This window comes from Panthera leo, chromosome A2 (assembly GCF_018350215.1).
Source record: "Panthera leo isolate Ple1 chromosome A2, P.leo_Ple1_pat1.1, whole genome shotgun sequence".
Lineage (NCBI taxonomy): Eukaryota > Metazoa > Chordata > Mammalia > Carnivora > Felidae > Panthera > Panthera leo.
Window position 1 is genome coordinate 81,594,062 of NC_056680.1, and position 22,319 is coordinate 81,616,380.

Sequence of the window (22,319 nt, forward strand, 5' to 3'; positions counted from 1 at the left end):
AAAACCCACAGATTATAGCCTAAAAGGGGTAAAATTAACTATATCTGACTAAACCTTAAAAATGGGAGAAAGAGTAGGGTGCTGGGGTGGCTCAGCCAGGTTAAGCATCCGACTCTCAATTCTGGCTCAGGTCATGATCTCACAGTTTATGAGTTCCATCCCCACACAGGGCTCTGTGCTGGCTGCTTGGGATTCTCTCTCTCCCTCTCTCTCCCTGGTTGTGCTCTCTCTCTCTCAAAATAAATAAATAAACTTAAAAAAAAATTAATGTTTATTTATTTGCTTTTTTGATAGAGAGAGCACAAGTGGTGGAAGGACAGATAAAGAGAGACACCGAATCTGAAGCAGGCTCCAGGCTCTTAGATGTCAGCACAGAGCCAGATGCGGGGCCCGAACCCACAAACGGAGAGATCATGACCTGAGCCGAAGTCAGACAGTTAACCAACCGAGCCACCCAGGTGCCCCTAAATAAATAAACTTTTTAAAAAATGGGGGAAAGAGTCAAAAAGCAGGGGGGAGGTGAAGAGAAGGTTTTGGATGGAAATGAATAGACGTAAGTAAAAAAGAACTGCTCTCAAATAAGTAGGAGGGAGATAGGAGGTAGCAAGGGGAGATTGGGGGGGTGCTGCCTAAGAAGCCTTCAGAAAGGAAACACTGTCTAGTCTGCATTTTAAAGATGAATCGGACTTTTCCAGGTGGGCACCACAGTCCTAGGTGATGTGACCTGGCAAAGGCATTGGGCTGGTGGATTAGCAGGGTCTGTACTGGGGAATATGGACATGCCAATGAGCACAAACAGTGAGACCCAACAGAGGAAGGAAGGGACAGACTGCGAAAGGACTTATTGGTTATGCTGAGGGTTTGGAATTTATTTTACAGCCACATGAGAAGCCACCAATGGATCAGGAAAGGTAAGTGATATCATCCGACTAGTCATTTTAGACAGAATGCCATGGTAGCTGTGTGGAGGGTGGGTAGGAGGGTGTCAAGAAGGCTAGTGGCAGGGAGGGCACCTACAGGCCACTACAATGCTCCAGTGCATTACTGCGGTGTTTGATGTGCAGTCCAATGTGTGGCTACTAGCTGCATGGGACTTTTTAAATGAATGGAATGGAAAAGGCAATTAAAAATTTAATTCCTGAGCCACACTAACCTTATTTCAAGTGCTCCACAGCCACATGAGGCTGGTGGCTGCAGTACTGTGTAGTGCAGCATAGAACATTGCCGTCATCCAAGAAAGTTCTACTGCACAATCTAATCTAGAACCTCAACTAAGGCATTAGCAGTGGTAGGCCAGAGGGCCTGATGTAACTAAGTTTTGCATCTGGAAAGCATTTTTGGGTAACAGCTCACCTTAGTCTCTCAAGAGTGGAAATGCAGTCATGCATAATTGCAGTTAAGACACAAACTTAGGTACCTGGGGGCATGCTTTAAATCTTGTAATCTTATATACTGTTAGTCTTCTGTTGTCCACTTAGCATGAGGGAGCATCAGTATCAGTGGCCAATGTGCTGCTATAGACTGGATATTTGTGTTCTCCTCAAATTTATATGTTGCAACTTAATCCCCAAAGAGATGGTATTTGGAGGTGGGACCTTGGAAAGTGATCAGGTCACGAAAATCAAATCCTCATGAATGGTATTAGTACCCTTATAAAAGGGACCCCAGAGAGCTCCCTTGCCCCCCTTCTGCCATGTGGGATCACAGGAAGAAGATGACTGCTTATGATCCAGGAAGCTGGTCTTCACCAGATAGTGGATCTGCTGGTATCATGATACTGAACTTCCAGCCTCAAGAACTATGAGAAATAAATTTCTGTTGTTTATAAGCCGCCAGTCTATGGTGTTCTGCTATAAAAGCCTGAACAGACTAAGACACTTAGCAACCAGGTTTTATTGTGTTTTAATTTCATCAAGTATCTACAGGAAATGAGCTATTTTTCATCTTGCTGTTCATCTAGCAAGTCTGTAACACATTTGAGTGAAGAATTCTAAGTCGGAATATTCTTCTATTTCATGTTATCTCAATTGTTCTGTGTCAGAGAACCATAAGGGCCCATCTTTTAAATGATGTGCTCTTCCTTGATTTCTGAAAGACCCTCCTTTCATGACAAATCCATATATATATATACATCTTTATGATGAACAGCCTCTTAACAGAAGGTTTTGGGCACTTCACCCCTGAAAGCAGATGGGTTCATTGGTTGCCCAACATCTGGGCATATTTGTGAAACAAACCCTACAGAAATAAGATCTGGAAGAGATAAAACTGGAGAATTAAAATGGCAATAGCAGGCCCCACTATTTAGTAAATTTTCTTTAACACTGTACACCTTCGGAATGCCTAGTGATCATCACCCAGAAGAGGCTGACTAATTAGTCTCTAGAAGTGATTCCAAGCGAAATATTGGCAATAGTTCGGTTGGGAACAAACCCATCTTATAAAGCAAAATGGTAGTGAAATGAACAAATAAAAAAAGTATTTACCAGGATTTGGTGTGACAGAAATTAGTTTGGGTACAGGTACTCCCTGAGCCCTTGGTGAAAGGAGGGGATCAAAAAAAATGCTACTCATCCAAGACCAAATGGGAGAAATATCCCTTCACAACACTCTTTCAACATAGCTGAAAAATGGTGATAAATAACAATACTATGTTCACTTAACAACATGTTTTAACAGAATTGTGTATATGAAACCAGCTTTTCTTATGTGGTTGAGTGTTGGAAAAAAGAAGAAAAATAAAATTACAGAGAATTTAATTCAGTGGGGCCCTGAATAGATTATAAAGAGAAAGTGCCTTCTTCAAAAGTGACCTGCAGCCTTGGAATTCATTTAAACCCCATGGAGAGTGATAGACATTTTGCACTGGTAGAGGGTGATCCTGTCCCTGAGGTCTGGGCTCTCTTCGTAGTTACGATCTACCTGCACTAACAAGGAACTGCAGGATATAAGCCCTGAAGAAACAGCTACTGTTTTGCCAGCTTTTAAGACAACCAAAAAGCTGAAGGTAAGAAGACATCCACACATCCACTTTCTGCTGCTGCCTGGAGAGTCCGGACACAATAATAAAAACTCTCCTGAAAAATGATTTCCTGGAGGGGAAAACTCATGATTTATGAGCTCCATTCAAACGATAAGAAAAATGGCCTGGTATTTAAAAAAATGCACTGCGAGCACTCACAGATTCTTTGATAGGTTGCATTGCTCCTCTATTTGAAAATAAATAAGAATGATGGTGTTTCTCTGTGGACTTACTCTTACAATTAAATGATCTTTAAATCTGTTAGTGCTAAGAGAGTGAAATCTTTATAATCGTCTTTCCATTTTAGTTAATAGATGCTTCAATGTTCAGATATCAGAGTACTCAGAATTTGACATAAAATCTTTTTGTGTTTGCTTGTCTGCCTCCTGGTAGGACCTACGCAGCTAGGTTTTAACTTGAGATCAAAAGTAGTCATGCTCAGGATTGAGACAATGAAGTTTGATCAATAGGTCCTATTCATCCTGGTTGTAGCTGGGTAAGATCCTCTAAAGAAGTAATGTGATTGAGAAGCTGTTCACTTGGAACTGAAATGGGTTGTTTGTTAATGACGATTGTGAAATGAATAACTAACCTGAAGGAATACTTTTTCCAAGGCGCTTGGGATGCCATCCAAACCCTCCTGTGTAGGACAATATAATTATCGCTAAGGTGGTGTTCGCACAAATGGATGGCGATTCCAGGAACAGCCAGTGCCAGGAGGAGGTAAATCAGAGAGCATGCTGAGGCTACAGCCTGGTCCTTCAGAGGACAAGGGCTTCACAACCCAGATGCTTGAGACTACAGGGGCTTCCCAGAGACACAGAGGCGGCTCCCTTGAGCCTGATTTCTTAGAGGGCTCTCTTATCTGAGACTTTGCCAGGCTCTGAGCTGGCTGTTGAATCATTTACTCAGGCTGAAAACAACTGATGGGAAACCTGTAGTCTGGGACATTGTTCTAGTTCCACTTTATTATAGTGTAATTTCTCATGCTGGGCAAGGACCAGCTTGCACACAATTTCTCCCCCTAAGTGATCCTCTGCTGCTTTGCCTGTTCTCAGAGATAGGTCTTGCTGCCTTGGAGGGACAGAGTGGCTAGGTTTAGGTGCAGGGAAAGTTAGAGCACATTCCCACTTTTATTTTGATGAGACAGCACTGGATTATTATTGGAGAATCCAATCCAATCCCTCCAACATAAATTACGTGACAAATCCTTGAAACACATGCTACCAGGAACTGTGAGAGATTCAAAGAAATGCCATCATTTCTTGCCCTTAAGGAACTTATAATCTGTTTAGGGAAAGCAAACCATGAACACATGAAAAATACAATGACAATATTAGATAGCTAATCACAGGCATAATAACAGAAAGGAAGTCAAGGAGTAGTGAACAATTAAAGAGTTTACAGGCAAAAATTCCAATTAAGAGTTAGAGAAAACACTTCAAGGAGAAGGGTAAGGGGTCAGGCAGAGTCTTAGTAAGACATTAAGTGTTTTTTGAGCTGCTTATGAGAGATGTTTACTATTTGGGCAGTAGTCTACCTCACAGGGTTACTATGAAATTAAACACAATGTAAGATTTTTAGCATGGTGCCTTGGAGAGAGTTTGATAACATTTATTATTGGTAAAGAGGAGCCGTCATTCCAAGTGGCAGCAGGGCAAAACATGGGCACTGGGATGGAAAAGCAAACGTTGTCTTTCAGGGGTAACTAAGCCAGCTTTGATGGAGTAGAATCACGAAGAGTTGTGGATAAATTGCGGTTGTGTCCATGTCATGTAGGGTCTTGGATGTAAGAACAGTGTGTTGGAACTTTACCTTGTAGATATTTCTATCATGGGTGTTATGATCAGGGCCATGTTATAGGAAGACTGGACTGTCCATCACAAGTGACATCTTTGTTGATGCATCCCTTCCTAAGCCTCCTAACTACCTCCTAAAGTGTTAAGTAAATCACACTAATAAATGAGATCGATTTGAATTAAAACATATGTACATCAGTACAGACTATGAAGACATCTTATCTTTTTTGTATATGTAGATTTTTTATAATATTGTGAAGACATTTGCTTATCTTATGGTCTCATGAGTTCTATTTAGAAGCCAGATATTTGGAGGAAAACTGGCATTTTATGTGGTGTCCCAAATTGCCCCCCTCCACCATATTTCTTCTGTTACAGCAGCACTCATGTTAACGGTGTGGGTGACACCATTACGCCTCCTGAGTGAGCTGTCGTCGGCATCAAGCTCCAGGTGAAAGCACTGTGTCACTGAAGGAACCCAAAGCAGAGGGTTCATTTAAGGATTAGGCGAATGCAGTGTTATATTTTACAATGCTGATTAAGAACTATGAAGGGAAATTTGCCTTGCAAAACAATGAGAAATAGAGGAATGAGGCTCATTTTCTAATTCCCATGTTCAACTGCATGGGTAGGACTTAAGAAACTTTGCAGCAGTGACTCTTAGGGCTGGAACATTGGTTGGTCAACACTTACAGTGATTTAGAGAGGGTCAAGGTCCTAACGTTGGCAAGAGTCCCACAAGGTACCTGTGCTTTTAAGGCGATCCATTGAACATGGGGCGCCTGGGTGGCTCAGTCAGTTCAGCATCTGACTCTTGGTTTCAGCTCTGGTCATGATCTCACGGTTCGAGAGTTCGAGCCCCCACATTGGGCTCTGTGCTGACAGCCCTCTCCCTCTCTCTCTGCCTCTCTCCAGCACTCTCTCTCTCTCTCTCTCTCTCTCAAAATAAATAAATGCACTTAAAGGAAAATAAGATGATCAATGAACAGACCTCAATATGGAAGTGTGAAGAAGATCCACTGCTATAACCTAAACCAATAAAATATAAGACAAGGCACTTATCAGTTACTGATATTTAGAGACTTCATTTAGGGCAAGGCTTTGTAACCAAAGGGTATTACAAGAAGTGTGCCACATTACTCTCGAGGATAGTAGGGTAAACTGTGGGGTAGAGCTGCCTGGGGGCCTCCAGCAGCCTATGACCCAGCAATAGCACTGCTAGGAATTCACCCAAGGGACACAGTAGTGCTGATGCATAGGGGCACTTGTACCCCAATGTTTATAGCAGCACTTTCAACAATAGCCAAATTATGGAAGAGCCTAAATGTCCATCCACTGATGAATGGATAAAGAAATTGTGGTTTATGTACACAATGGAATACTACGTGGCAATGAGAAAGAACGAAATATGGCCCTTTGTAGCAACATGGATGGAACTGGAGAGTGTTATGCTAAGTGAAATAAGTCATACAGAGAAATACAGATACCAAATGTTTTCACTCTTATGTGGATCCTGAGAAACTTAACAGAAGACCATGGGGGAGGAGAAGGAAAAAAAAAGTTAGAGAAGGAGGGAGCCAAACCATAAGAGACTCTTGAAAATTGAGAACAATCTGAGGGTTGATGGGGGTGGGAGGGAGTGGAGGGTGGGTGATGGGTATTGAGGAGGGCACCTGTTGGGATGAGCGCTGGGTGTTGTACGGAAACCAATTTGACAATAAATTTCATATTAAAAAAAATAAATAAAATGATAGCCTGTGCCAATGAAAAATACGATCCAGGCCTCAGTTTTACCCAAGGCTTTTTACACAAGAGCTGTCTGCACAGAGCCTGACTCGGGGCTCCGGCCCACAAAACCATGAGATCATGACCTGAGCTGAAGTCAGACGCTTAACCGACTGAGCCACCCAGGCGCCCTGGCTTTTGGTTTTAATTTGTACTTCCCTAAGTTCAAATGACTATTCAGTGGCTGCATGGTCTGTGGGATGAGTTTTGGTGGGAAAAATCCCAAACCGTTTCACTGCTTTGTTCACTTTTATTTCACCGTTTTTAGGAAACTATGCTTTAAAATGTCATAAGACACCCGCTAGGTAAGCCTTTGCATTTCTAGAAAAAATTTTAAACTCCAAACCCTATGGATATCATCAAAGATACTGAGAAAAATCATCAGGGCGTTTTACCAAAGATAACGAACTCGTTCTAGAATGTCAGATTGCAGTGGGCCTTAGGGAAAGTTAACAATGACCATGTCTGTACTCCAACCTGTGCCAGAGAATGCACACATGTGGAAACAAAGATTTTTCGCGCCGGCACAGAGCTGAAAGATTGTTCATTAGCCGGCAGTATGCTAACGGGTGATATGCTTGCATTTTTTTTTTTTTCTTTTGACTCTTCCATAGGCCAAGAGTGGCTTGAAGGGTGTGCAGAGCTTTCTGATGTACAAAGTAAGGCCAATGGCCAGGTGTGTGTGTGTGTGTGTGGAAAGGGGCTCCTGGCTCATCCTCCTAGGATGGGAACTCTGGCCTGCTTGGGGAGGGGGGTGGCTCTCTGAGGGCCCTAGCCTTTACTAGCCACTTACCTTGCAACAGTGTCTGCCTATGACCCAGCACTTTGGGACAGGTAAGAGCACCCCCATGCTCCCAGAATTATCACGAAATCCTCCCCTCATTGTGAGTCTTCATCCATTCATCTTGCCTTTCTCATGCACCCCAATATTTGGTGCCCACTTCATATTCACCCTCCACTAGAAAGGTCCAGCACTTGATTCTGTAGCCCCTGAGGCCCCACGCCCACCCCCAAAGAAAACAGAGTCCCTGCTGTTAGGACAATACCAATGAAGGCAGGAAGGGCCATGATGACCGTGCCCCTATTGTGACTGCTTGGATTGTTGCTGTGGCTGCTGTCCTGAATATGTTCTCCCTCTCAGCTTGTCATCGGTCTGCATCTAAATTCATAAATTCTCTCAACAAGCTGCCCACCTCTCTCACTGATGTGGAAGCTGCCTGTGTACGTCTACCCCATAAATGCCAACATAACTTTCCTGAACAGCAGGAGACTGAGGGTTTACTTTGATTTTATCATTTGTGCCAAAGCCCTTCTTGGGAACCTCTGGTAGGAAAGCAGGTTTGGGGAAAGTAGCAGGAAGCATGTACAAAGACAGGTGATAGCTCTTCAGTGAAACCTGGATGTCAGGGCTCAGCCTTGGGCTGGGAAGCCCCAACCTGTCAACCCCAGTGCAGATGACCACAGGGGTATCTTCACAGAGCAAGCACTTGCTCCGCTTGGAGTCAGACAGTGACCTGAGTCTCCTGTATCCTGTGCACACAGACCTCAGTGAGAGTCACAACAGAGCTAGACAAAGGCAGGAAATGCCTTGAACTTCCCAAATATACCAAAGTCTCCAGTTTTTGAGAAGTTTCTAACATGGTTTCCAATATTCCATGTTTATCAATAACATGGCAACAAACATCTTTGTATACAAATATTTGTTAGAATCTTTTAAAGAATTTAAAATTCAATTGCCTGTTACAGATTACTGTCCCAGGCTCTGGTCTGCAAACCATTTTGTTTTCTTGGTTCCAATTTTAGGGTCTGAAAAAAAAGTACTTAATATTTTGGACAATGGGACAAGATGCTCAGGAAATTTGCTTATTCCCGCTTTAAATCAGGAAGGATATTGCTGGACCTCAGATAGAGGCTTCTAGGTTCTATCTCCTTCCAAGCAATGTTTGGCCTCCTGGGTCACTGGCTTTGGAAGGAAATGGCATTCCTTAATTACATTAACTAATATAAAGGAAATTTCTTCTTAAATTTTGGGGAACAATATTTTGGAAAAAAGAAATGTGGGCCAGACTAAAGGCCAGGGAATAAATAATCCAGGAACCCTACTTCCCAAGTTCTCAACTGGTTGAACATCCAGCATCCAGAAAGTAACTCTTTTTTCCACCTTCAGGGTGGTGAAATTTACATTTGTTTTCTCCATCTCTCCTGTCTTCTCTGATAAATTCAATAGAGACATCATATTTGTAGGAGATTGTAAAAGGCACAGCTTCGGGCCTGAATTTTGTTGTTTCCCATGACGTTTCTAGTTTATTGGCTAGAGAATTCTGGGGACATTTCCAGCTTGAAGCCTCAGCAAAAAAAGGGCATACTCAGCTGGATTGGTGTGGCTTCCGCTGCTTTAATCCCAACCCCCAACCCCCAACCCAGGCTGCAGGGTGGCTGGGGGAGAAGACTGTGCTCCCAGAAGGTCAGCACGTGGGGATGAGGAGCTGGACCTCAGAGCTGTTCATTGGCTGCTCATATCTAGCTGTTCTGGGAGAGTGGGGTTGCTGACTCATGTCTGATGGAACAGACAGCCCATGTGAGTTCTGAGCAGCTAATGGAATGGAAAGATGACAGAGGTCTAGACAGCAACAGTGACATACTTAGTGCTTATTCTGAGCCAGGGCTGGTCTGAGCACTTCCATGTACTAATTCATTTAACATTCAGAGCAGCCCATCAGCATGGGGACTAACATTATCTTCTCTTTACTGCCAAGAAAACTGTGGCCCAAAGGGTCATGTAACTTCCTCAAGGTCACACAGGTGGGCATTGATGAAGCCAGGTTTTGAATCCAGGCATATACTTTAGGCGGTTCACCTCTCAACGGCATAACAAAACAGCACTCTGTCTGCCAATGAAAAAGGCTCAGGAGCCATGAGAAAAACCATGATCATGTTCCTGGTCCTCGGGCTCAGGTAAGACACGAAGAGAGAAGTGACCCAAGCCCCATGATTGATTGTGACTCTTGAGTACCTGATCGTATCATGCTCTCCAGACTCATAGAGCCAAGGACCCTTGATATTCTGACAATGATATGTGACATGAGGGTGGCTTTTTACTATTCATGAGGCATTTAGCATTTCTGTTCAAAATTAGAGCTCAAAATTGTAACAGAAGTTAAGTATGAAGCAGCATTAGGTCCAGAAAGCTTTCAGGTGCATGCTGCAAATTATATATTGTAAACGCTGCAGGCCATCAGTGTAATAACTGCTCTTCCCACAGAACATGGGGGCAACTTGCATTTCAAACTCTTTAAATTGAAAGAAATAAATATGTGAGAAAAGAAGCCAGGAAGCATTATGAATATATTTCCACTCTCTAGGGTGATATAAAATAATATACCATTTTGAAAATGGTTAGAATTATTCTTTTGAGGTCAGCCTAATGTCACTTGGTAGGAGGAAAAATTCACATTAATTTTAAGTACTTGTACCTGTTGTTTTCCAAATCTACCTATGCATGGGTTTATTTGCAATAGAAAAAGCATTTGTGGTTTCTCTATGTAATGAGTGCATGTGTGTGCACACACACATGCACACACACACACACACACACACACACAACTTCCCTCTACATTTAGCAATAATGCTGTCACACTTCGAATAAAGCTGAGACCTTAAATACATGTTTAACACTTTAACTGTGGTGGTACACTTTTTATTTTTATTCCAGTCCTTTAGGTTTCCTTCCCCAGTAAACAATGTGACTGACTGGAATAGCTACAAAAGCTCTCTGTGAACATTTTCCCCAAGTATAAATTATTAGAACGCTGTTTATATAATTCACGAAAATCTTTAGTCTTATGTCCTTTTAATCTTGGTGAATCTATTGTACTGACAGTATCCTGTTTTACTCTCTGCTTAAAGATTGGATTTATTTCTTCATCTTGTCATGAAGGGAAAGAGAAATAAAATTGCACTTTCAAATGTATATAATTTAGCTTCTGCAACATATTCGCTGAGGTTCAACACTTTTATAGTTTTCACTCCTGAATTTGTCAAAGGTAATTGTTTCTATTCAGTCCTGGTGGTGTTTTGATAACATTAACTTTATCATATAAAGTTCTTATCCATTCTCGGGGTGCATGGGGGGCTCAGTCGGTTAAGGGTCCAACTTAGGCTCAGGTCACCATCTTGCAGTCCATGAGTTCGAGCTCCACATCAGACTCTGTGCTGACAGCTCAGAGCCTGGAGCCTGCTTTGAATTCTGTGTCTCCCTCTATTTCTGCCCCTCCTTTACTTGTGCTCTATCTCTCTTTCTCTCTCTCAAAAATAAGTAAACATTAAAAAAAAAAAGTTCTTATTCATTCTCAATGATTTAATTTTTTGAGTATTGTTTGACAACTCCCCCTCCCCCATGTGCTGGAAACAACCACAGTTTGTAAGAATTTTAAGACTGCAACATGATTCAATTATTTTTTGTCTAAATGCTCTTGGTTTTGGTATTTCTATGTATAATATTTTGGACTAAATCACTTCAATATGAAAAAGAAGCAAATTTTCCTATTGTTTCTTCTGTCCTATCACCTGCCAGTGGCCGAGTGACTTCTGGAATGTGTTGCTAAAAGGAAAACCACCAAGAAGACTGAGAATCTATAAGATGACTGATTGCAAGAGAAATACAACCTCTGACTGTCACCTGTTGTACAGACCCACAGATTTGGAGGAACCCCAGGTGAAGTCACGTACAACTCCCTTTTCCACTGCTACTACCCTAGGAGAAGGTTCCAGTATCTCTGCACCCACAGGGCTGTTTACATGACCTTCTAACTGTGTCTCATGCTTTCACTCTTGCTCTCTTCCCCTGATTTCATTTTGCACAAAAGCAGACTTAAAAAATATAAATCGGATTCCTGTCCATTGCTTAACCCCCTCCAGGGTTCCCATGACTTGGGTTACAATCCAGACTTCTTCCCATGGGTGTGTGAAGCCCTGTGCAGCCTGGCTCCTGTCTTGGTCTCATGCCGTGCTCCCCTGTCCACTCCATCACAGCCACACTGGACTTCTACAGAATTCTGGAATGCTGAACTCCTTCTAACCTCAAGGCTCCCTCCTGGACTGCTTTCCTCACAGATCTTTTGCATATCTAATTTCATCCTATCAAACAGGAGGCAGCTCCCTTCCCCTCACACCAACATCCCACACCACTTGGTTTGACTTTCTTCCCAGTTTAAAATGAATGAATGAGGGTTTTTATGGGAGTTGTGGGGTCAGGGGAACATCAGGTATGATCTTGTATTCTTCCTGAGCCAAAGGTTCAGCAATGTTTGGCTAATCATGTGTTAAGATGCCTTATTTGTGCTCACAGCCCGTAACTTTCCCACTGTACAAGACGCCTATGACAGTCCTCTGATCTGCACGTCCAGTATCCCCACCACCAGAACAAATGAACACAAGACCCTCTGTGCAAAGGCAAGTGAAGCCATCACTCACTGATAGTGGATCCGGACTCAGGTCTGTTCAGGGAGCTGATGATGACAAAGCCGAAGCCTTCGTTCTCTTTGCGGTGAATGACCACATCACTGGTCTGCAGGCTGTGGGAGGCGAAGCCTTCAGGCGGAGAGGCATTGCCACTGGGGGCGGCATGGTTGCTGTTGGTGTAGGCTGCGTAGTCACTGCGTGGAGAGCTGTGGTGGGTTGATACGGAGCCTGGACTCCTCCCGTTCTCTGGGCAGGGCTCCCCTGCAATACACATTGTACCCAAGTACTCGGTTATTTCACAAGGGTCTTGGAGAGTGCCTCTGCTATACTAGGTGCAGTTCTAGACATTAGCATTGTTACAAGACTCGTTGGTTGATTGCCTTCTAGCCCCAAGAGTGCAGGGCATGTGAAGGGCTACAAACTTAGCTACAAACCTAGCTGTGGAGCACCCAGGTCTAAGCCCCATTCCACCCTTGACAGCAAACACAGCTAACCCCCTCACTGGCTTCCTTTGTGCTGCTTGTAGTTTATATCTTCCTCTTGTTAAATCTGCAACCCTCCAAGACAATGCCTGGTTTTATATATTAAGGTTCTTAGTTGCATAATAATAACTGATCAAAGAAGATTATACAACAAGTGGACAGTATTTTAAACTGAAGTATGCATAAGAATTACTTAAAGAACTTGTAACAACTGTGCATCTTCAGGGTCCACCTGTGGAAAGTGTTTTCAGTAAATTTAGGAAGATTGGGCACAGGAATCCAGATGAGGCTTCCAAGCCACCATTGAGCAAAGCTGCTGTAGGATATGGTAAGTGGGGCTTACAGCCCAGGATGTCCATGTAAAGGAACCCATCATAATTTTACTAAAAAGCCACGGTTTTATTTAATTTTGTGATACTCTGTTAGCCTATAAGTGTTAATTCACTCCGTGCAGGTGGGAAACATCCTTCTTAAAGGGTCCTTCCCATACTTCACTTGCTCTAGGATCAATGTAACGATGATGTTAGGATAAGGGACAATGAATTTTGAAATTCTCAGGGAGGTGCTGGCGACGTTGTTCATTTATATTCTGTAGATACACTATTATCAGCCAGATAAACCAAACCAATGTTTCCATGAGAAAACAAGCTTATTTACAGGGAGAAATGATGGAAAGTTGGAAGCCAAGAGAACCTACTTTTTAAAAATGAAAGTTCATCTGTCATCCAGAAAGAATTTTGTCATTTTAATTTAAGACCTAGGATTTGGTATTCTGACGAAAACAACCGAAGAAGGTACTTAGAATTTTGTAATTAGAAATAGGATGGTTTCATCCCCATCTTACAATTTGATTAGTGTGCTCAAAAGATGTTTATGGAACAGAAAAATAGTAAGAAGGAAAGTAATCACAATTAATGATTCCTTTTTGGATCTCTAGATATGGTTTCCGTCTTAGGACGCTGGTAGGTGTCTCATATGGCAAGTTAAAAATAATAAGCAAAAGTTCCAGTGAAGGCTTTTAACTTCATAAGCTGTGATTCCATTCTGAAAAGAAAAATAATTTCATTTCAAAAATCAAAATCACTTCAAAAATCAGGGAGAAAGAACACAGACTCTAAGAGATTTTTCGTTATACTGTAAAGAAAAAGGAGCTGCCTTTATTCATATACTCGGATTAAAAACAGCCTTACAAAAATGCATTCATTTCTTGTTTGTATTTGCAGAATGATTAAGACCTAGGCTGCTGCTTATTACCATTTGATATATTTGAATTTTTCTGTAAGATTTAATTAATCAGGTTTTAATTAAAGAAAACAAATGGATACTTTACGTCTGGAAGAAATGTACTGAGGTGATAAAAGAACGAAATGTCAACATCAAAGTCTTTCCCTCTTTTCTACCAGAATTTAAAAGTGCCTGTAAGATGTACCCTCCCCACCAGAAAATATCATCCAAAGACAAGCTGTTATTGTCTTGGTAAAGCACATGTCCTTTATCAGTCCTTGTGCAAGTTGGAAATAAAGTGATTAGAGATAGTCAGGAAGAAGAAAAACAATTATTAGGCTGCAACATTAAATTGAAAATCTCCTCGAGTTATTGGACCAAATCAGTAACTAAATGTCATAGGCAGTGACAAAAGAGATCTCATTTTCTGGCTGTCATATTTTTAGGGGGTTGAGGGCTGTACTTGTCAGGAGAGCGGCAATGAAGGAAAATGATCTGTCTTTGTACTAAGTGGCTGGGAGTGGCTCTGCCATAGGGTCTAGAAGAACATCATGCACTAAGTCAGCATGATGGTCCCTGAGTAAGCGAAAGGGCCAATCCATTAATAGAATATGGTTCTATTGCTTTTAGACTTCTCTTTCAACCTCTAAAACAAAGTTCTTTGTCTTTAACAACATGAGCACATTTAAAGCCAGGGAGTTAAGAAGATTTCCAATGGTAGATTTTGAAGGATAGAATTGATTCTGTGTTATTTTTCTACTCAGCTGGTTCTAGATCCAAATGAGACTGTCTTCTTGCCAACAATCCTTTCTGGTATAGGGCATGGATAGCATTGTTTTAGAATAATACAGTGAATGTCACAAAGTGACCAAATACCATGTGCATTTTTTTTTAATTCACTCACTTCCAGCATCTCTGACTCATCCTTCTGGCCCACACACAAATGGGTATACAGAATTCAGTCAATTAGTATCTACTCAAGCCAAATAATTAATTTTTAGCTTGAGCTTTGGTCATACTGGAAATCATCACTGAGCTGACTGGAAGAGGTCCCCATTTGGGAAGGCAGCAATTGTTGGCAACGTCTTCCAGGTGAGGCAGTTTCCATGAGAACAGTCAACTGCTGGCCAGGGACTGCTCCTGGCCTCCAGACCCATCTGTTATTTGGGTTCAGTGCTGGTCTATCCTTTGCTTAGTAATTGTTAAAACTGGTTGCCAATGTTTTCAAAATGAGAGATTTTTACAGAAATACAGATTTCTGGTTTCTCTTGAAATATCTAATAATTATCAGCTAGCGCTGGGTAGTGGTGGCTGCCTTCACAGGGTCTGCGTTTGCAAGTCGTCCCAGTGCCGACCACCTCCCCCGTACCCCCCGGTGTCTCCTGCAGATTCCTGAGTTACTCATTTACTCGTAGAGTGAGGAGTATGCAGAGCCAAAGGGACTTGTTCAACTGGAGCCCTTGTTCCCCTTCCAGATCACACTCTGGGTACCAGGACTCTAGGGTTCTGTAACCAATTGACCTTGTCTGATTCCAGAATGTGCCTGGGCCTCTTCTCAGGACCTCAGAAGGATGGCAGCACTGTACATGTCTTGTCTTGTCTTGTCTTGTCTTGTCTTGTCTTGAAATGTGGCTGAGGCATGAGGTATGCTTGCACAGGCTGGAGTGTCCCCATGTATGTGCACCCTATGGGGCCTGCTGGAGCAGGGGGCTGTGCCCTGTCAATGCTAGGGGCGGGCCTGCCTGCAGACATTTCAGTTTGTGCACTCCTCCTCTATACTCTTCAAAGCAGATAACTTATTTAAATGGTGACATGCTCATAGACAAAGAAGAAGCAAATGCATTTAGAATTCACAAAAAGTGTAGTAACCATGACCGGGGAATCCATTGGCATCCTAAACAATGGCTAAACTTTTCACCCAGCTTCCAAGGAAACCTTCCTTTTCTCGGCATTAAGCCAAACATTAGACTTTGCCTTGGATGTTACAGAAAAGAGACTGATAGATAGCTTTAAGACGGACTCTAACATGTTTTGATTAAGTCATAAAACGTTCTTTCACATCAATTCTAGAGTGACACATTAGGAAATTCCTCAGAGACACCCTTCTCTCAGACGAATAATGTGTATTCAAAATAATTTGTCATTAGGTTGAACGTCTCAAAGCGGAGCTACTAAACATATAAATATTTGTACTTCCAGTGTAATAAAGCCACTCTTCCACTATCCTTGGGAAAAAACACAACAGCTAAACACCGGAGCTGGTGGCATAGACAAGATATCTTTCAAAACTAGTTTAAAGTGCAAGATCTGTGGTATAATTATATGGTAAATAAAACTGGATGCATTACTGGATGTTTCTTCATTTACTCCACAATTTCTCCTTTTTGAGGATCTAGCTCATTGAAAACTCTGCCTTTCTATCTTTCGTGTGTACACTTTAAATATATTTTAATATGTGCTGCAGGTTTTTTGTGTTACTTTAATTTCTGGCCAATGTCATTAACCAGTTGGTATCTCTCCAAATAGATGTGGTTTTCTCTTGAGCATGAACTTGGAGCCAGTGCCTGGCATCTTCTGAGGAGGGGCAGGACATTTGTATAAGCCGAGGCAAGCATAACGCTAAAGGCTTTAACCCTTATGACCTCTCTTCTTCCCAGCCCCTGATACCTCCACTCTCTTTAGGCAGGAAGGGAAAAATCCGCCCCTCTTCTCATTCACTCATCTGTCTCTTCACAAGCTGATTGCTCACTTCCCTTCAGCTCTGAACCATCTTCTCGAAAGCCAGGCTTGCACCTCCCACTGCTTTTGCTTAGGAAAGCATAATAATAATGATAACAGCCCTTGAAAAGGCATCTCCACTGTCATATCCATTTGTAGCTGTCCCTTCTTGCTGTTGGAGAAACAACAGCTCTGAGGAAAGGCTATCTTCCTATGCTTTTAAAAAATCTGTTCCAACCTATTTCTAGGCGTTTACTTTACTATCAGAGTATCCTTTCCTGAACTTAATCATTTTCAATACTGATGAAGCTTTCAAGGAAGAGTGAGCCAAATTAACTTGCAAACTCTCCTGGTGTGAATGAGCAGTCTGCAGCAGAGCATTTTCAAAAATTAAATGCACTTGAAATGCACTCGAAAGCCTAATGAGTAGAGTTGGTAAGAACTGCAGCAAGGAGCATCTTCACAAAAGTCACATGATCTGCAAATTGCAAGAATACATTTTTGCAGCATTTGGCATACACTCCAATAGCTTGGGTTGATTAGAACAAAATTTAATTTGCCATAATCAGTTGGTGGCAAGGGGAGCATGAAATTATGTTGGTGCATCAGTTTTGCACTTTGCAGTATATTTCCTTGTAAATCAGGTATCTTTTAAATTTATCTTTGGGTCACAGAACATATAGCTCAGCAAACTTTTTATTAAAAATCACTCTTAGTGAGAGACAGTTAAATGTTAACCAAGCAAACACTGTCATCCTCCTGGCATCTTGCCCAAGGATACGGCATAATTCAAGGTGTTTTACTTCTTTGGGTCAAGTGGTATGCCATGAATTTCTGAAGATGAATGTCATTTCGTAGCAAAACTTCCATACCATACAAGATATATAGCAGTCTCTACTGGTGAGGGCTGACAATTCTTCTGACTTGCCCTTTTAAATGATTGCCCTTGATCAAAGTCTAGTTTTTAGAAGACTCGAATAGAAACGGGGACTTTTAGTTCAATTACTGTCTTATCTTCCCTAGTCATTCACAGCTTGTGATTAGTTGGTGTCCCCCCACCACTTTTTAAAATTCAGATGTGTTATAGTAATAACACATATGGAAGACTCCTTATGTTACCGAGTGCCGTTTGCTAAAGGTTGGTCTCGCGTCTTTGAATTCACTGGGGGTGGGCTGGGCGGGGGCCTGAGGTGGGAACAAGCACTGGCTGGGGAGCTAAGAGCCTCTGCATTATCACTGACTCGCTGAAGACTTCGGGGAAGCTACTGAACCTCTGGGCCTCGGTTTCCTCATCTGTAAACGTGAGTGAGCTCACGCCACTCAGGTCCCTCCTAATCTCTCTGAGGAGGGCCAAGGGGCTGAGCAGAGAGGCCGGTGGCCACGAGAGCAGAAGGTGACAGAACATCGTCGGTGCTGTTCCTCTTGCAATTCACAGGACAAAGCACAGGCAATTTGGGACCCCATTCCCAACAGTACTGAGTGCTTAGATTACAAAAAATAGTTGATGTTTGTAACAGACATATTCATAAAAATATAAATCTTTTTTGGGGGGACTGAGATGGTGGAGAGAGATGAACTGAATCCTGTTATGAGTGTGAAGAGTGACTGTTGAAAGTTAAGTCTTTGGTGTGTTCTTTTATGAAGCTGAGACATGGTTGTAAAGGGAATAACTGCTTCTGATTGATCGGTTTCATAAGTTTGGAATTAAATGAATTGCGTTTTCTAAGAGTGACGTACCACTGTATTTTTGTCATAGTTTTATTGTTACCTTTTATCAGGCTCTACAACGGAGGCTAATTTTCCATCCTAGTTGCCTTATTATGGTATCAAAATGCTGTGGTTCTTCGTTTGTAAACACAATGAGGAACATTTTCAAAAGCTGTGTTTTTTCACTGCTGTAATGTTCCTTTCATAACGAGCATCCACCAAAGAGCAAAGAGCATACACATCTCAAATTAGCCCCAGGCTTTGCTAGAAATTTTTAATGACTACACTGAAAACATAGGCTTGAAAGACTGCTTGGAATTATACTACTGGGGTGAAAATCTGCACTTTCAAAATCACAGTTACATTTGGAATATCTAGGGTGACTTTTTTCCGTGTGTAAAATAGACACTGACTTAAAATTTGGTTTCAAGTGTCCTTACCCTGTCCCACAAAAGCATTTCAGCACCTAATCCCCAACCCTAACCGCTGGCTTTAGTCACACACCTCCACATAGCACCTTCCTTCTCACAGTGAGGTTGACCTGCCCGTTCCGAGCTGCATGGTGCATAAGGTCGATGACATAGCGGTGGGTCTTGCCAGCCACTGGAATCCCGTCGACATAGACCAGCTCGTCTCCTGGGTGTAGGCGGCCGTCTCTGTCGGCTGAACCCATGGCAATGACAGCGCCAATCAAAATCTAGAGACGCGGTGAGAAGGGAAGGATATTTACATTTCAACTTTTCCTCCCATATCTATGTATATATAATTTCTTTATGTAAATACATAGTAATAATAGACAATAGATGATAGTAACTGATAGTAATTATAGTAATAGGTAATAATATCATTTATAGATCTAATTTCTTTATATATATGTACAACTTGGTGTAAAGTTTTATTTCCACCTTCTACCCCTTACTCCAAACCTGAGCATGTACTTGAAAACTGAAAAATGAGGGGCTGCAGGGTTTCTTTCTTATTCTTCCAGTTTGCTAACTCCTTCTAGAGAAATTAACATTTTGAACTTGCTGCATTTGCTTCCTGGCCCACTAGTCATCACCCTTAAGGAAAATTCTAACCCCAAATAACCCGATGTTATTAGCTACCGTTCATGAAACAAGTTGGGGATTGAATCTTGGTTCCACTTCTTATTTGTGTGGCCTTGGGCAAGTCTTAACCTCTGTGAGCCTCAGTTTCTTCACATGCAAAATGGGGAAGTAAAGTAATGGGGGCTACTTTACAGAGTTGTTGGGAGAATTGAATGAAATGATGCACATGACGCATTTAACTTTGCTTGAGGCAGATACTGAGTGCTCCAAAAATGTCAGGGAAACTAGCTGCTTGTGCATATTATGAAACTGATACAGGTTCAAAATGTTTTTGTTTTTTGCTTTGCTTTGAAAGGCTGGAGATAAGGGGAAAATAAAATAAAAACAAAGCAAAACTCGTAGTTGGCTTTTCTGGCCATTTGATTTTAGAAAAGTCTCAGTCAAACCTCCTCCCAGTTTTTGCTCCATTCCTTTGAATACTTCCTTAGAGCATTGTCCCCTGCACAAAGAACACCCCGGGTTCTGCCTGTCACTGGAAATACTTCTGATGTTTAGGTGACTATCATACCCGGAAAGGGGGAGGTACATATCTGGGAAACGTGTGAATTGTAATTCCCTGAACGAGTAATCATAATAAAAGGCATAACATAAGGTTTCCCTCTTCCCATTTGAAACATTTAGGTTAGTATCCATCAGCAAGGCTTTATTTTCTCTGTCATTGAAAAGGCATAGTACTAAATATTTTAGTTTTGCTATTTAACCTACAGATAAATTTTCCAATACATGGACAATGGACATCCTTTTTCTTTTTCCAAGTGGCTTACCCATACAGCTCTGAAGGCAGTTGTTACCCTTAGCCTGATAATATTACAGAGACTGTAGTCTAAGTTTTATTTTAAGTCTTTATAAAATGATCCCTTGCTCATAGACTATTTCTTTCAGGCACAATGATTTCTTCCAAATTGCTGATCTGTGGATCCCAGCTAATTTGGAGAGTTGCTGTTAAGTGATCTGCAGGCTTACAGGTCTTCAGGTGTGGAAGCAGACAGATTCTTACTTGGTCACACTGCTCAGTGTGGCCTGTTAACATGGCAACCAGGTCTGAATGCCCAGGACTTCTCAGGTATATGGAAAATTAGAGTCTGAAGAGTATTCTCTTTTCCCTGAGGACTTCACAGCCTTCGTCCACTGAATTTTATCCATAGGAATAAAAAGTCCTTTATGACTACAGCTGCTTTTCCCCTATTCCTGGGGAGGGGGTGGGGGTAGATTTCCTTCCATGTGGAATTATTTGTGCTCTGATCAGTGATTCATTAGTGCTATCACAAGGAAAACCACACGTATCCTGCCCTTAGATTGGCTGCATAGTGTGGTTCCTCCCCTAGGACACTCTGCACCCATTTGCTATAGGCCAGTAGTCGGGCACGCTTCTGACATTCTCCATTTCCCTTATTGTCATGCCAACCTGAATTTAGGAGTTTCTTTCTAAAGATGTTCCAATCTATTCTTCATAAGACTCAACCTGTTAAGAAGTCCTTCAAAGATTTGCTAAGTGCTTTGTGCAAAAGCCAGTTAAAATGAATGTTTATGTTTGTCCACAGCCCCTTGAAAAGCTGCATTTAGCTGGGTTAGTCCCTCAAAATGCTTCAACCTTTAGATTTCCTACATGCCTTAGTGAGAGAGTTTATAGCTAGTTACAGAGAAAAAATGGCTCATGAACTCCTTGGCTGGTAATTATCAACTTTAAGCTATAGTTCTGATTCTAACTGATGAAAGTGAGCCAAAATATAGGTTACAACTGAGAGATCCAGGGCTGCAATTGGGCCCTCGACAAAAATAGTAAAAACAAAATTTCACTTTGGAAAAAAAAAAAAAAAACAACCCAAAATGTCACATTGGAAAATTCCCATTCCTCCCTTGCTGTAAGCAGACAGCAAAGATATAAAGATACTCTTGAAGTTATCTTCTGTGTTACTAGGTGATACTAGTATAGTAACATCCATTAAAAGGACAATCCCAGTAGGGGCGCCGGGGTGCCTCAGTCGGTTAAGCATTAAAGTGTCCGACTTCGGCTCAAGTCATGATCTCATGGTTCACGAATTTGAGCCCTGCATCTGGCTTTCTGCTGTCGGCACAGAGACTTCTGGGGATCCTGTTCCACCCCCACCCCTCCCCCACTCGTGCTCTCTCTCTTTCAAAAAATAAACATTAAAAAAAAATCCCAGTAAAACATATGCTTTTCAGCTGCATTTTTGTGATATGAGTACCCTTCTTACTAATTAATTTATCTACCAAATATTTATTGAACCCATGGGCCCTTCTAGGTGTTAGGAATTCATCAGTGAACAATAAATACAAATCCCTACCATATAGAACTTCTTTTTTTATGGTTAGACAATGAGAAGTGTGTGTAGTAAGTGTGTAAATTATGTTGCATGCTAGCAGGCACGTCCCGTGGAAAAAAGAGAGCAGATTGGGATGGTAGATGGGTGTCAGTCATGTGGCCGTGGTGGTGTGAGAGCTGGTTAGGGCAGGCGTCCCTGAGAAGTCGACATTTGAGCAAAGACATTTTATCAAGTCTTACATGGTTATTTCCAAATAAGTGGTATATTCAACATAATACTTCAATATAATTTATTGTATAGTATTATGTTGTTATTATATACATATATACTATTACATAACTACATTATATAATCCATCCTCTACCTTGTTTCAAACAGAGGTTGACATAAACTATTAAACAAGCTTGAATTGCACTGAGCGTGGTGTGCTGGAGCAGGCACTGAGTCGCATGCCCATTAGCTATATACATTAGTCACATTCGCTCCATTCATCAGTAACTGCTGCCTTTGCTGGGGAGAGACTGACCACACACACTGTCACTGCTTCCGGCTCTCATGGGGCTGTTGTTCCTTCGCCTTTGGCCGTTTTGCACCTTTGTGCATTATGTTTCACTGCAGATACAGAGCTAGCTCTATGTATCTCTATTCAGGAAAACAACAAACACAACTTATTTTTTTTTCCTTTTAATTCAAATATGTTTTGTATGCTCCAGCCATTCTATTAGTTT

The 22,319-nt window shown here is 41.7% G+C and overlaps 1 protein-coding gene across 1 annotated transcript in view; it reads right to left on the reverse strand.

Annotated features, from left to right (window-relative positions):
- MAGI2 (membrane associated guanylate kinase, WW and PDZ domain containing 2) overlaps nt 1-22,319 on the reverse strand; it is a 1,332,916-nt gene that overhangs the window by 143,420 nt on the left and 1,167,177 nt on the right. The window contains exons 15-16 of the mRNA XM_042916449.1: nt 18,702-18,894; nt 12,079-12,327 (exon numbers count right to left, since the gene is read on the reverse strand). Of these exons, the coding sequence (XP_042772383.1) occupies nt 12,079-12,327; nt 18,702-18,894 (442 nt within the window). The remainder of the gene's footprint in view (nt 1-12,078; nt 12,328-18,701; nt 18,895-22,319) is intronic.